The following is a 16,210-nucleotide window of genomic DNA, read 5'->3' on the forward strand; positions in this document are numbered from 1 at the left end:
GACTTAATTATAAAAGTCTAAAGACCAATTATAATTGTTACTACCATATCCAAATACATAAAATCAAGATTATCATAAAGATGTAAGAAGTATATATGCACAAAGAGACTGAAAGCTTCAAACATGTAGAACTCACTGTGAGCCTTGTAACTTGTGTCTGTGGATCAATTAACCTATAATAATAATAATTTGGAAAAATAATTTTAATGAGGCTGAAATCATGAAAACATTTTTTCATACAGTTTTTTGAGGTAGAGGCTATTACTTACTTTAAACAATCACAAGTGACTAATAAATGTGACTCTGTCATACGAAAGATGTTATGGATGGCCCGGGCAGCTAAGATTTGGCGCATTGTTTCATAAACAACATCTGGATTGTCATCTGATTTCACCTCCATGGAACCAAGGAATCGAACAATAAATAACTGATGAAGAATAGAATCTACAACAGAACAAGGTACAATTTTTAAAAATTGCACATTTCTTTCCCCAAAGAATAAAACACACTGCCTCCTTTTAGATTTTCCAGTGAAAAATTCAAACTAGCAAAAGTATTTAGAAATAACTGTCAACTACAATGTTCAAGTTACAGAAAAATTAAGGTCTCGAATTCAAATAGCAAAGGTTATACTTCAATAACTGGTGGCTCTGAGTAAAAAGAATTCCTGGAACTATTATTACAGCTTTTCTGTTTGAAATTATATAAAAATAAATAGCTACTGAAAAAAATAAAAGTTGTGCTCCAGGACCAGAAGAAAACATCTGCTATTAGGAGAATCTTAAAGGATATCTTATACATTGAGACTTTGACTATGAAGTTTAAAGTATGATATGCTTTAATTTTGTGTAAATAACAAAAGCTTATTAAGTCCAATTAAGTTCTGTTGCTTTAAGTATACTATGAGTAAAAAGAAAATTATGATGCAAAGATACTATTAAAACAGCATACAGCAGAATACATGTAAACAACAAATTCTTCCCAGTTTACTGCTGAGAATTTCTAAAATATAGGAATATTGCATGTCTGTTTTACCTTCAGTTTCAGATTTTGTACCTCCTCCAGATTCTCCAAATGGATTTGTACGCCTGAAAAGTTTTTAAAAAATTATGAACCAGTGGTCAGTTACAATGAGCCACATGGAAGGAATCTCAATCACTGAAACCAGAATTAAAAACTAAGAGTCATAAAACTTTATACATATATATTTTTAAAAAACTCTACAATACCCCATCCTCTTAAGAAACACTATTGATAACCAACTTCCTCTAATGAAGGCCTGGCCTTCACATTGAGTTATTATGTTGAACTCAAAGTTGATGCATTGTAGAAAATGTGGATAGATTGGAAGTTCAGCTATACACATACAGAAATCAACATCATAATAACCCATGTTGCAGAAGTTCTTGAATTTAAATGAACTAGGACAGAGAAATAGCTGATTTACTTTCAATTTTAGCTACTTGAGAAAAATGCCAGGCATTTATTTCCTGGGATGGTAAAAACCTCTTTTTAGGTTCTCTAAGTATATGTCGCAATGTTAACTACAATAATTTAAACATTTTCTAGTTTTAAACCTGTATTTTTCAAGGAATATGTAACCGAATGCAAGAAGAAAAGCCAATTAGAGATGGAAGCCACCTCTCTCTTTAGTATGCTTGGCTCTTACACACATACAGCGAAGGAAGAAAGGTACAATTCAAGGTAGGTTTTGCAAGCAAAGAGCTAAGTAGTTCTAAAAAATGCTGGCATTAAGTTTACATGAAATTATCTCCCTAATACATGTCTGACCTATTTGATATAATATCAAATAACAGGTATATTTCTGTGATCAAACGTAAATTACTTTCTCTTGGCCACAGTCATGTATAGCCAAATTAATATATTATCAATTTATTAGGAGTCCAACCTACTTAATAAATGATTTACCTTAAGTCATGTTTCCTTCATCTACAGCCAAAGAAAAATTTTAACTGTTTTGATAAGGATAGTTCTCATTATGTAAACAAAATACAATTCATTAATAATTCATAGTATGAAGTTTTAGTATTCTCCTGGAGAGTTCTTATTCTGATACAAGATAATATTTTCTAATAAAACTATAGTATATATATTACTCTCAAGAATTTTTAAGATACTGTCATGACCTAAAGATAGGACTGTCAGCTTTCTTCTACAATTTTAAGAGCAATAGCTAAGAAGTACATCTGATAAGCAATTCAGAATTAAATATTTTTAAAACTAAATTATTTTTTAAACTAAAAGTTATTTAACCGAAGCAGAAAACAAAGAGAAAAGAAAAACTTGTCATGATTCTTCCCCAACTACCCAAATTATATTAGGTAATTAAAGTACAATACAGCTGATGTATATGATATGTAACAGGTGATTCTCAAACGTAAAAATGGAACCATAAACCTGACAGACGATAGCACAATGTCCCTGTGATGCTATCACCCACCTGCCTCCTTGACCAGAGGCTTTCACCTGGCCAGGCTGATCTTCACACACAGGAGAAATAATGTCAAACTGTATTGGGGTGTCTGGGGCAACAAGAGAATCTAGAGAAAGGGCAGCCAAGTTTGTGGACTCAGATCCTAAGGATCCTGAACTGCTGGTTCGAGCGGTCGGTGGTCGAGATTGTCTAATAAGCACAGAAGAAAACAAGAAGGCATTGCATTTAGTTTTTTCTTTAGGAAACAGAACACTTAAAACAATGAGAAATGAAAATACAATTTTGTCAGTCAATAAAAAGAGTGGAACAAATTTCAAAATCAGAATCCCAAATCATAACAGAATTATTTCTAATTATTAAATTCAAAAACATAAATCACCTCAATCTAGAGATAAACACTAGAGAAATTTGGAATCATTTGTTTAGCACTCTTGCTGGTAAATTTACCAATTTGAAAATACAATTTCTATGTTGTTTGGGGAGCTATTTCATACTAATTATAAGCATCACTGCTAAAATCGAAGTGTTTGCTAACACTTCGATTTCAACAGCCCATACAGTTCTTTAAATAACCCACACTATGGCAACTTACCCTGCTGGCCGTAGGCTTTCATGCCTCTGTTGGAAAGATGGGGAAGGAGTGACAGCTTCCAAAGCTGACTGATTTACTCGTGCAGCAATTTCCTATTTTTTTTAAAGGACTAATATTAGTAAAGCAAAAAAACCACAAAAGTTTGAATTTAACTCTGAATTACTAGAATGTTCTTAAGTTATACATAAAATGTAATTTGGAGTTACTATAAGTAGTTCCACATACTTTGTCTTAATATTAAGATACATAATTAACTTTGCAGCATTATATAACTTGTTTCCTCTTCCTGTAAATGTAGAAGGAACAATATGATTTTTTTCTATTAATATACCTAATAGGAAATACTGGTTTTTCTTTAACATTTTTGGCTACCAGATTTTTTGGATTAAGGTTTGTATTTCTAGCACTTAGCACAGTGCCTAGCATACTGGGAACTCAATAAATTTGCTAAATAAAGAAATTTAGGAGAAGTCACAAAATATTAAAATATCTTATAAATATACTGCTTAAGTTTTCATCATTTTCCAGAATACAGTTATACTCAGAAACATCTATATTTATTAATTAATAGTTACCTTGAATATTTTCAGACCAAAATTTGAAAGTAAAAAAAGCTTTCCATAAGACATAGTTGTAAACTTACTTTTATTTAAAACATTAGTAAGTAAAATGGGATTTATATTAGAAAAAATAATCACAGTATTTTTACAATGCCACAAACTGATCGAAATTTATTCTTTCATTAATATAAATAATTCTGGATAATCTGGAAATTATTCATTAAAACTTAAGAGTTCTGAAAATCGATAGTAAAGTACAATAAGCTTGAATTTTCAAATTCAAACATTGTATTCTCTATGTATTTATTAACCAGTCATCTATTTTGCATTTTAACTTTTTGTTGCTCAACTAACATAACAGAAAGGAAAAGCTAGATTGCCAGATCAAGTTAAAAGCAAAAGGCTTCTCTTCAGTTAGCACTGATTTCTTAAACGCATATGATTATTATAAAACAGAAATTACTTGTATTTTGGAGGTCTGAGATTTTTGTTTCTTCAGTTCAAAACTTTTCCTAGGCATCTAAATCATATGTGTTGAATGGGCACCTCAAAGCCATTACAATAAAAACAAACCCGTCTTTTCCAAATTGTTCCCTTCACTTCAGCTTAAAACCTGGAAGTCATCTTTACCTAATTCTTCTTCATCCTTCACATGGGTCAGTCAGTTCCTTCGTCCTTTACATCAATCTAGTTACTAACTAGTCCAATTTCTTTTTACCTGTTTCTATGATTCATTATTTTTTCTTTCCTCAGTTATTACCCTGTTCAAATCCTCAGTTCATGCCTGAACGAATGATAATGGACTCTTCTGTGTTCCCAGACACGCCTATCTAATTAACCATTACGACTACAGTTTAAGACTTAGAAGGGTGAGAACTACCTAGAGAAATCAGCCCTGCTCTGCCTCAACTGAAATCATCAATGCCGCCCCCTTGACCAACGCTGGATGGCACCTAGATTCATAACATAGCTGGGCCTACCAACAATGGCAGAGCCCACAAAGCTCCTGTCCTAAGCCAAGTCTTCTCCAACTACACTACATTATGGTCCCATTTGATTCCTTCCAGAGTTCTCTATACTCCTGGGTTCTGCCTATATGCTTGGACCATACCTATGGCTATGTCAACACTGCAGAGTTCATCTGGTTTGATTCTCTTCCTACTCAAAGTATAATTGGCAAAATTAAGAGCTCACGCCACCTCACCCAAGGCTTCCTGAATCATAATATGCATTTTAACAAGATCCCTAGGTGACTGATATGCACATTTCAGTTTTCTATTATTCTCCAACAAGAATCTTCAACTCCAATAACACCATTAGATTCATACCATATCTACATTTGTGTTTTTGTTTCTATTATCTGTAATGTCTTTTCTTTTATTCAAAACATGGACAAATCCTACACAGCTCAGGTTTCCACCATCTCCAGAGTCCACAATGATCTTAAGTTCTCAAATCTTAAGTCATCACAATATGTTTTCAATTACATATTGTTTTGTATGAAATGTTAAAGTTTTAGTTTTGTCTTCCCACATACATAGGCTCCTGGAGGGCAAAAGCCATGGCTTATATTTCTTCTGTATCCCCTTCTCCCTGGTGTTCAACATAGGGTTAAACACAAGGTCAATGCCCAGTAAATAATTGTTGGTTTGCTGATTTCAGTACCTATAAAATAATTTATTATTCTAGGAAGACCACATATTCATTATATTTATGATACATTAAAACTATGATTCATTAAAACTACCCATTTTAGGGCAAATTAAAAGATTACAGAACTTAAGAATTATGACTTAATTAATAAAAACCGTATTAGCCACAGAATTTTTCAATTTTGCCAGACCTGGATACCATAAGATAAAAATATTACCTCTGGATTTTCACTTAAATATATTTGTTTAGATATGTTGTTTATTGTACAGATCCACTGAAAGAGGAAAAAAAATAGAAAAATATGATTAGTTTTTTATACAATGCTTCTCTTCTAAAAGAGAATGTTCGATATATGAATGAAATATGTTTCATTAGAAGTAACACAATCTTTAAGATAAATACCTTCTTATATACATAAGCATACATGTATACATGATATTTGAGGGTATAACAATATTGAACAGACTTATTATTTTTAAATCCTAAATTTAATTCATACAAGGAAATAAAAAATCCTGTTAAATTATAATTTAGTAGTCTATATTTATCTTTTTATATCACTTCCCCCTTAATCCACACCAAACAAGACAGTCTGGATGCAGGTATCATGGTTAACACCAATGCAAAAAAGTTAAGAGGTGAACATATTCCTGGTAAATATATTTTATACACTTCCCTTCTTTCAAGTTTATAAATAATTAACATACATAGAAAATGCTCTCTTTCAAGTTTATAAATAATTAACATACATAGAAAATGTTTCATTCCCAATAATTCCATTGCCTGATAAGCCTCACGAAACTCAACTAATATTTTGTTTGGTAAACCCAGAGAGCAGATGTTTGTCTGTGTTCCTCAGAGACCAAAAGTCAAATTTTAATGTCTACTCATTTCCATGAGAACTTAGGGTAGATCTCTGCATAATTTCTAACCTTGTCTTTTACTGACACAATTATAATAACAGACAGAATGGCTCAAAATCAACTTGTATTTATATTGAAGAATATTTCTCAACACAAAGTTTTTGAAGCTTCAGTTCTTAGTAGTAACTTACCTTCCATATCTGGTGTACTAGAAGTAAAAATGAAGCCAAAAATAAAAGACTTGTGAGGAAGAACAGATATTCCCAAATTTTTGTCTTTTTGTCTTTCATTTCCCCAAGGTTTTAAGCTTTAGTTGCTTCCTGCCATGCAAATGCTGCCACTATGTTCTTAATGCAGCAAATACTGTCTCAGAGGGGGATGAGAAGTGAATAAATTAAACCGTCGCCTCATGATACTAATAGCCTGCCAGAAAGCAAGTCACGAGGTCATTTCTGAATTTGAGCCTTTAAAAAGACAGCAGAGATAATCTCTAAGGTATCTCCTTATAGGTCTGGCTATAAAATTCTTTGTGAAACATGTTTTTATTAAAAAGACATTTTTAAAGAACCAGAATTTTTCTGCTCTTTATAATAAACTCATTAATACATCTTTGTCATCAGTGAAATGTCTTAAGATGTTGCTAAAAAAATTAACTTGATAAAATTTTACCTCTTCATGGTCTTTTTTACTCTCTGCTTGCAAAATGGAAGATCTGAAAAAAAAAAGAAGTTTAACCCTTAACTTTTTCTTAGTGTGCTTTCAACATGATTGGAGAAAATTATCTTTAACAGTATATATAAAATCAATCAGTATAACACACATGTGCACACGCGCGCATGCACACACACGCACACGCACACACACACACCCACCCACCCAGTATCTTAGGGAAAAGAGACTACCAGAGGAATCAGGACTCAGATTTTAACAACTCTTGACTTTGGCTATATATGCCGAAAAGTACCAAAATTAAAACAGGTGCTAGTTTTCAGAAGACAGTCTATAACAAAGGTGCACTACAACTAAGACCATCTATTTCAACCTATGACACACGTATTTCAAATATAAATCAGTGATCCTAATATAAAACACTTTTATTTATTTATGATTCTTTAACATCACCACATATTTGACCCCTTTTACTCCATCTACTTTCCTCCTCCTCCCTCCCCCTCACCGTCTGGTAACCACTCGTCTACTGACCATGTCTATGAGTCTCCGTTTGTTTGTCCTGTTTGGTTGCTGCTTTTAGGTTTATATCCCACATATAAGTGATATCATGTGGAAAAATACTAATTTATATCATTATTATTTCTCTGTAAATATGGTTAAATAAAAATTTTCAATATATTAATCACTAGGGATCTTTAGCTTTTCTATAGATGTTCATGTTGTAAGAGTTAGAGAAAAACATAAATTTTTACTAATCTTGAATAAAACCAGGAATGTGAAATAGCAAATCATGTTAATAAGCATTAGCAAAAATCTGAAAATACAAAAAGGTAAGTACTTGTAAGATATTAACGATTTGATAATTTTGACAAATGAACACAGAGACTTCTAATACCTGACATAACTGACACATTTGCATTCATTATATGTTTATAGAAGGAATAGGAAATTAAACAACCATTTTGATAAAAGATAGTGAGCCACAAAATCTTTTTTTTAATGTTTTAATATTGTAAAAACAATTTTTTCATAACATCTTAATATACATAAATACAGGGAGAAAAATGACTGTCATGGAGCCCAGAAGTTGCTTCTGAACAATGAGAAAGAGTGAAAACAATTTTCTAATTAAGTAGAGAAAAAACTATAGATAAATATCCATCATTAGGAAAAATGACTTTCATGGAGCCCAGAAGCTGCTTCTGAACAACAAGAAAGAGTGAAAACAATTTTTTTATTAAGTAGAGAAAAAACTATAGATAACTTAGACAGCCATCATTAGGAAAAATTATGGTGCATATCCTAAAGTGGATTATACTGTAGCCATTATAAAATGTTTTTAATAAGTGAATGCAGATCCAGATTATATAAATAGTATTTCTTCAACTATTTAAAAACTATAATTAGAATAAAACTGTAAGGCAACAATTAACCAAAAAGTTAATTGTTGCTTCAGGTTAGTGGGATTATAGCTTTCTTACATACTTCTTTTTAGATTTTTCTGTACTTTTCAAAATTTCTTCTAAAGGTTACTCTATAGATTCTCATTTACTGCACAGAGAATAGAAGTTTTTAAATGGCATGTAAACATTAATAGACTAAATACTTAATTTGATCAAAAATACTTAATTAACATCTAAAAACATTATTGTTAGCACTTATATGCTAGGCACATTACATATGTTAGATTTCAATTTTTCATTGACAATTTATAAATTAGGGATATGACTGCTCCCCATTTTACATGTACCAAAATGGAGATTAGAAAGGTTATATAATTTGTCTAAGACCACAAGTAAATAGTGGATCTAAAATTTGAACATTCTGACCCCAAGATTGAGGTTCTTTCCACTAACTTGTGCTGCCTTCCCCACCATGGAGGATTTCCGGTGACCAGTCTCAACATGAAATCACAGGTCTTTACCATATGACCTTGCTCTAACAACCTCAAAATGTTAAGACATCATTTAACAAAGTCAGAAAGGAAAATTCAACTCATTTCTATAAGATCAGAAAGAAAGTTATCTTAATACATAATAAGACTAAAATATAAATGTCTGCATGAAAAGGAATTATCTTGCATTTCAGTAGTTTAAAATATTACAGTTTATTTACAGTAGGAAAAATACTAACTTTTTTCCATCAAAAGAGGTGATCTGAAAACAGTACCGCCTGTCTTCACAGTCCACAGCCATTACTGAGCAGTTGTCTATGTCCATGGCCAGGCCTCCTGCTACATCCCCACGGGCCTGACTCATTAAGTTTCCACCTTGAGTGAAGTAAAACTGTCTGTCCCAGGTAGATGACACCAAGCCTGTTTTACTAAATAAAGAAAGTACATTCATTCTTTAATAACACACGAAATCTCATCATAAGCAAACACAAGATAAAGCACATCACAAAGAACCAACTAGCAAAAAAGGCACCAAAGTGCCTACAAAATACAAATATCAGGTTTTTAGTCTCTAAAATAAATTCATGTATGCTGACACACTTGTGTGAGTGTGTGTGTATAGTTTATGAAACAAAGCAATTATCAAATTGCTGCTGTTATGATGCTCCATAAAATATAGTTCAATTTTTCAAGGGTGTAAATTCACAACAAAAGTATTTGTTTTACTCCTAGGGTTAACTTGCTTTATCTCATCGTAAAATAAAAACTAAAGTTTGACTTAATGGTATAATTACATATATTTTAAAGTATAATAAATGGCATGCAATAACATTCACATGTTATGCTAGATTTATTTAATCTCGAATTGGTTTCACTTTTAAAAATAATTCTAAATTATTCAATAAATACATAAACAGAATTTTACTTTTGAAAATTATTCATGTACTCCCATCTGTCAAAAAGTTCACATAAATACTAATACCATTAACTAAAATGATTCAACCATTAGTAAAATCAAAACAATAGGTAGATAACACCAATTATATATTATATTCACTTGCTACCACCTTAGATGATTTACAATATATGAAAATAACAATAGTTTTCTTACTTCCTAGCATTAAGATATCCAGCCTTTCGGGTTAAGTTTCGATTAACAGGAAATTTCGTGGGATCTGGGTCAGGCACATATAAAGGATCACTGGCTACTTCCAAATCTTCTATTGTCTGCTGCATGGTCTCTACATCACTGTCCATTTCCCTGCGAACACTAACACAAAGAATAAGTTATTTACTACCAACTACAACAGAAAATTCCTTACCAATCACGTTTACCTGTATATCTGTTTTGTATATATTTTCTTAAAGAGAGCAGCAGTGGTATTGGTGGTTAGAGTAACATGAAGATGTTATAAAACAGCTTTTTATTTGAAACTTACATATTCTGGAAACAATACTAAATTCAAAAACTAATGAAGCCATACTGAATGCCTGACTTTCAAATGGCTCTTCCTGTACCTTTAAAATAATAATCATTTTCATCTCTCCACCTCTGACTGACCACATCACTGCTCAGTCTTTTGATCCTGATTAAAACTGCTTTCTCTCAGATTTCATTGCTTAGAAAACAAGATTTATTTAGTAATCTCCCATTTATCCCTTACAATTCAGGTAATTGTGAGGATAATTCATTTATGGCTAATTACTATTATGTGTTTGTTATATTCAGACATTAAACCAAGTTTAGAATCAATAAAGAAAAATCAGATTTGACACTGTTAAAAATTTATAGAGTTCAGATTCTGTGGAAAAGACAGTGAGAAAACCAAGAAGTGTCCATGAGCCATGGCAGGGAAAATAGCTCCTCAGGAAATTAAATAGTAAATATTTTTACATTATGGCATTTAGCTGTTAACTTATCATTCACATATCTTCATTTTTAACTTTAAGGAAGAAAATACTTACTTTTGTACACTTGTCCCAATATTAGTTAAGAATTCTTCCAGTTGTTCATTGAGATTTTCAGAACCCATCTTAAAGAAACTTATCTGATGCAAGAGAATATGGGAATGGGAGGTTGAACAACAGAAACATGCACATATACAAACAAAATACTTGAAGTGAATCATATAAACAAATTCCAAGACACAAGGTTAGGTAAAAAACAAAGGATTATTCCCATCTGTGTAAAAAGATACTATAGTTTATAATGACTTCTACGAGGCATGAAGCCACTGAAGAAACTAAACTTAAATTTCACTGTCCATCTTTTTAAAGATTAATATATGCACATAGTAAGCAATTCTTTAAAACTGGAAAGTAACTTACAAAACATTTCAAGTAAGTCATATGGATAAACTATTTCAAGTTTAATACAAAGATAAAAAAGTTTTATATCTGAGGAATAATAAGCACTCATATTTGCAAAAATATTCAAATTTCTTTAAACTCTTGATTTTTAAGGGATGACCATCTCATATTACCCAAATTTAATTATCTAGCCTCCTTCTTGAAGCATATGTCTTGGGACACTATGGAGATCATTTATTATTTTTAACTTAGGAAGTCTTCAAGCAACATGAGACAAACTCAAACTTCTCTTTCAGGTCTATTATGAAGCAAGACGGAGTAGCAGCTTCTGCAAAAGGCATAACTCCAGAACTCATTTAGCTTTCTGTTCCCTATCCTCAACTGTAATAGATAGAATCTAAATACAAGGTAAATGGTTTCAATTAACCTTAAAATATTTGAAATCTTCATCTATGAGAAAAACCATTCTCTTTAACAACTTCCTTAAAATAACATTTTCATGACATTTTAAAATTATTTTTTTAAACACAGACACAAATGTGAATTTGACCTTAGTTTGTAATATCCTTATATTTAACATAAATATCATAATTTAAAGCTTTTAGGGCAGTTATCCAAAACTCAGTATAGTACTCACCTGAGCTTGCATGTACCCAAGCAGAGGTTCTAACAATGCTATTTTCTTTTTGTACTGAAGAGTATTTAATGCACAAAAATAATGCATCATGGTCTGGTGTTGTTTTTTTCTGGAAGTGTAGACATCTTCTATTACTTCATACTTCACCTTTAAGCAAAAAGATTAAAAATGCTATTATTTATTTAATTTTGAGTTATCTTCAGTAGTGGCTATAAGGAAGAGCTTACCCAAAGAAAAAGGTTCATCACCAGCAACTATGCATAGCTGTCTTATTTTCTTAGATATTGGAAATCTTAGAGACTTTCAGTCAAGATGGTGGAGTAGGTAAATGATATGCTTGCCTTCTCCCATGACATCAGAATTATAGAACTACCACTCTTGAGAACCACCTGAAGACTAGCTGAACAGAACTCCTATAATTAAGGATATAAAGAAGCTACACAGAGACTGCTAGGAGGGGTGGGGGCAAAACAGGCTGGTCTGATACCCATGCATGGTTAAGAAACTGGGGGTGGGGGGCTATCTTGGCTGCAGAGGTTTCCCCTGAGGGCAGCCTCTCTGGTACTAAACTACTAGGAGGAGCCATTGTTCCTTTGCTAAGCCCTTCCCCTATACACCTGCAGGCACAGGTGGGCACCAAATATGAGTCTTCATCAAACTTGTCCCACCCTGGTGATTCCCCGAGAACCTGCCCTACCCAACCTGAGCACCAGCTCAAACCTCTTTCAGCAGCCATTCTTCACAACTTGTTGGCCTCAATCCACACTTCGGACTTCCCTAAAATCTCTCAAAGGTCCACAAATCCAAAACAAGCAGCAGCTGGCCTCAGTGTGCTCTGTATCTGTTGCTAAGCAGCCCCCAGCACTAATGGCAATAAGCTTCGGTTTGCAGCATAGCCTCTCCTAGGCATCTCTAAGTCCAGCACTGGCAGCTACAAACTGCAGACCACTTTGTAGCTCCTACCAGGTGGCCCTGGGCTGTGCAGAGGCAGTGGTTGACCTGGGCCTGCACCAGAGCCCCTCCCACGAGGCCCCTGAACCAACACACCCAGTGGCAGCTTCACACCAGAGCATGACCCAATTAACTCCAAAAATGACACACCCAAAGGGTGGACTCAGAAGGCACCAGAGCCCTACTACGGTGAATCTCACACTGTGGGGTCAGCCCCTGCACTATAACTCGTCTGCTAGTCTCAGCCAGTCTTCACAGCCAGTCAACCTGAAGGTCAATCCTACCCACTGACAACAGCAATTGAGGCTCAACTACAACAGGAAGACACACACAACCCACACAAGGGACGCTCATGGCACACCAGTCTCAGGTGACCAAGGGGTCTGCACCACTGGGCCCCACAGGACACCTACTACTAAGGCAACCCTGCCAAGACTAGAAGATGTAACAGATCTACCTAACACATAGAAACACACACAGGAAGGCAACCAAAATGAGGAAACAAAGAAACATGTCTCAAATAAAATAGGAGTAAACTTTGGAAAAAGAAGTAAATGAAATGGAGGCAAGTAATCTACCAGATATAAAGTTCAAAACGCTGGTTATAAGGATGCTCGATGAACTTAGGGAAGAACAGGTGAAATCAGTGAGACCTTACACAAAGAGACAGAAATCATTAAAAAAAAAGTGAGGAATAAAAAGTAACTAAAATGAAGAATACATTAAATGGAATCAAGAGCAGATTATATGAAGCAGAGAATCATATCAGCAATTTGGAATACAAGGTGGTGAATAAGCCCAATCAAAACAGCAAAAAGAAAAAAGAATCAAAATTTACAAAAAGGATAGTTTGAGGGACCTCTGGGACAACATTAGGCATAACAACATCTCCATAGCAGGGATACGAGGAGAAAAGAGAGAGCAAGGAATTGAAAAGCTATTTTAAGAAATAATGACTGAAAACTTCCCTAACCTAGTGAAAGAAATAGACATACAAGTCCAGGGAGCACAGAGTCCCAAACAAGATGAACTCAAAGAGGCCCATACCAAGACACATCATAATTAAAATGCCAAAGGTTAGAGATAAAGAGAGAATCTTAAAAGCAGCAAGAGAAATGCAGTTAGTTACCTACAAGGGGGCCCCCATAAGACTATCAGCTGATTTCTCAATAGAAACTTTGTAGGCCGAAAGAAATTGGCCAGAATTATTCAAAGTGTTGAAAGCAAGAATCTGGAACCAAGATTACTCTACCCAATAAGGCTATCATTTAGAACTGAAGGAGAGAGAAAGAGCTCCCCAGACATGAAAAAGCCAAAGGAGTTCATCACCACCAAACCAGAATTACAAGAAATGTTAAAGGGACTTCTCTGAGAAGGAAAACAAAAAGGTCAAAAATATAAATATAAATGGCAATAACTATAAATCTATCAATAATTACTTTAAATGTAAAAGGAGTAAATGCACCAATCAAAACACATAGGGTAGCTGAATGAAAAAGACAGTAAGACCCATACATATGCTGCCCACAACGGGCCCACTCCAGATCGAAAAACACACACAGACTGAGAGAAAGTAAAGGAATGATAAAGGATATTTCATGCAAATGAAAATGACAAAGAAAAGCTGGAGTAGCAATACCTGTATCAGACAAAATAGACTTTAAAATAAAAACTCTAACAAGAGACAAAGAACTTTCATATTCAATAGCCAAGAGATATGGAAGCACTGATAGACATTTGGATTAAGAAGATATGGCACACATATACAATGGAATATTACTCAGCCATAAAAAGAATGAAATCTTACCATATGCAATAACGTGAATGGAACTAGAGTATTATGCTAAGTGAAATAAGTCAGACAGAGAAAGACAAGTACCATATGATTTCATTTATATGTGGAATCTAAAAAACAAAATAAATGAACAATCAAAACAGGAACTCATTGGTAGAGAACTGCTGATTGACAAATGGCAGGGGGGTTAGGGGACTGGGTGAAAAAAGTGAAAGAATTAAGAAGTACAAATCGGCAGTTACAAAATAGTCACAGGGATATAAAGTAAAGCATTGGGAATATAGTCAATAATATTGTAATAAATATGTTTTGTGCCAGGTGGGTTCTAGACTTATTGGAGTGGTTACTTCTTAAGTTATATAAATGTCTTATTTTTACTGTACACCTGAAATGAAATAATATTGAATGTCAACTACAATTTCAAAAAGTTTTTTAACTTCAAAAAAAAAAAAAAAAGCCTGAAAAATATTGGCTAGGATAGTTTTCCTGTTTTACTACCAACCACTTCATTTAAAAAATACATTAAAAGCAGAACTTTGCGCATAACCAGAAAGGGTACAATAACTAAACTAAGTATGGCAGGGAAATTTTACCACATAAAGGAAAGGTAGACAATTGTTCAGGCATTAGTCTTTGACCTTGGTCACTTCACAGCATACTAGTTTTGTCTCTCCTCCTGGTTCCCTCCCTACTGCTCGTCTCTTGTACTTTCCTGTCTTCCTTCACCCGCATTTAAAATAACGTGTGCTCCACTGAGTTCTTATATTCAGACACCAAATATTTACTGAGCACCTATTATGTAATATACACTAGGCTCTTCTTTCTTCCTGCTTTCCTTCGAATACCACATCAAATACCAAGAATATTCCATACACCGATGACTCCCAAAGTTTTCTCTTGCCCTTCACTAGCCGGTGTTAAAGGAAGCACATGTCCACCTGAGCTCTTTATGTATGTATGTATGTATGTATGTATGTATGTATGTATGTACGTATGTATGTATGTATCTGGGGGGAAGGGGGGATGCTGGAAATGTACAAAACTCAAGAGTCCCCTCTCCATAAAACCTGCTCCTCTACTTTGTTTTTCAGCTCTTAATTATTCCTCCTCCTACCGTAAGTCAGTCTTGTCAATTCTACTAATGAAATGTCTTCCAAAAGTATTCCTTCCTCTCCACTTTCGATAACAACCTTAGCAGAGATTCTCCTAATGCTTTTGCAAACTATTCCGATACATTTTCATTGGATTGTCTCTAGTCTTGTCCTCTTTACATTTTCATTAGTATTGTTATCCTATAGTACAACTGCATGGTGATACTCAACCACTTAGAATTCTATGATGGCTGCCCACACAAATTTCAAAGTCTTTAACATAGTAATCTGGCCCTAAACTACTACACTGTCATCTCTGCCATACCTCCCCGAGTACATCCTATGCTCCAGACAGTGAAATGATTATCTTTCCATTATCATAATAACTATTACTACAGTTTAATAAAAACTTGCTATAAGCCATTTCATATTAACAACTACTGAGGGTTTTTTTGATAGAGAAGACATAAAGGCTTGAAAGTAAGTGACCTCAGGAGAATAAGTGGCAGAGCTGAGATTTGTCCTCAAGCAGTCTGACTCCGGATCCAGTGCTCTAAAACCTTTACGCTCTTCAGACTCTACCATGTGCTTCTGCAAAGGCTGTTGTTCTTCCAGGAGTGCCCTCTCCCCAATCCCATTGAAGAATAATAACATCCACTCCTCTTCAATGCAAATATCACCTCCTAAAAGAATAGCCTTTCTCAATTCACCAGAGTTAACTGCTGCCCTTTGTGAGC

General features: G+C 33.9%; 1 protein-coding gene across 1 annotated transcript in view; it reads right to left on the reverse strand.

The window, feature by feature from the left end:
* Nucleotides 1–16,210, reverse strand: part of APPL1 (adaptor protein, phosphotyrosine interacting with PH domain and leucine zipper 1) — a 35,007-nt gene that overhangs the window by 6,466 nt on the left and 12,331 nt on the right. Inside the window, exons 8-18 of the mRNA XM_039858621.1 lie at nt 11,637–11,783; nt 10,655–10,737; nt 9,801–9,959; nt 8,929–9,117; nt 6,793–6,835; nt 5,478–5,534; nt 3,048–3,139; nt 2,462–2,644; nt 1,036–1,088; nt 270–444; nt 137–173 (exon numbers count right to left, since the gene is read on the reverse strand). Coding sequence (XP_039714555.1) covers nt 137–173; nt 270–444; nt 1,036–1,088; nt 2,462–2,644; nt 3,048–3,139; nt 5,478–5,534; nt 6,793–6,835; nt 8,929–9,117; nt 9,801–9,959; nt 10,655–10,737; nt 11,637–11,783 — 1,218 coding nt within the window. The remainder of the gene's footprint in view (nt 1–136; nt 174–269; nt 445–1,035; nt 1,089–2,461; nt 2,645–3,047; nt 3,140–5,477; nt 5,535–6,792; nt 6,836–8,928; nt 9,118–9,800; nt 9,960–10,654; nt 10,738–11,636; nt 11,784–16,210) is intronic.

This window comes from Pteropus medius, unplaced genomic scaffold (assembly GCF_902729225.1).
Source record: "Pteropus medius unplaced genomic scaffold, Ma_sr-lr_union100, whole genome shotgun sequence".
Taxonomy (NCBI): Eukaryota; Metazoa; Chordata; class Mammalia; order Chiroptera; family Pteropodidae; genus Pteropus; species Pteropus medius.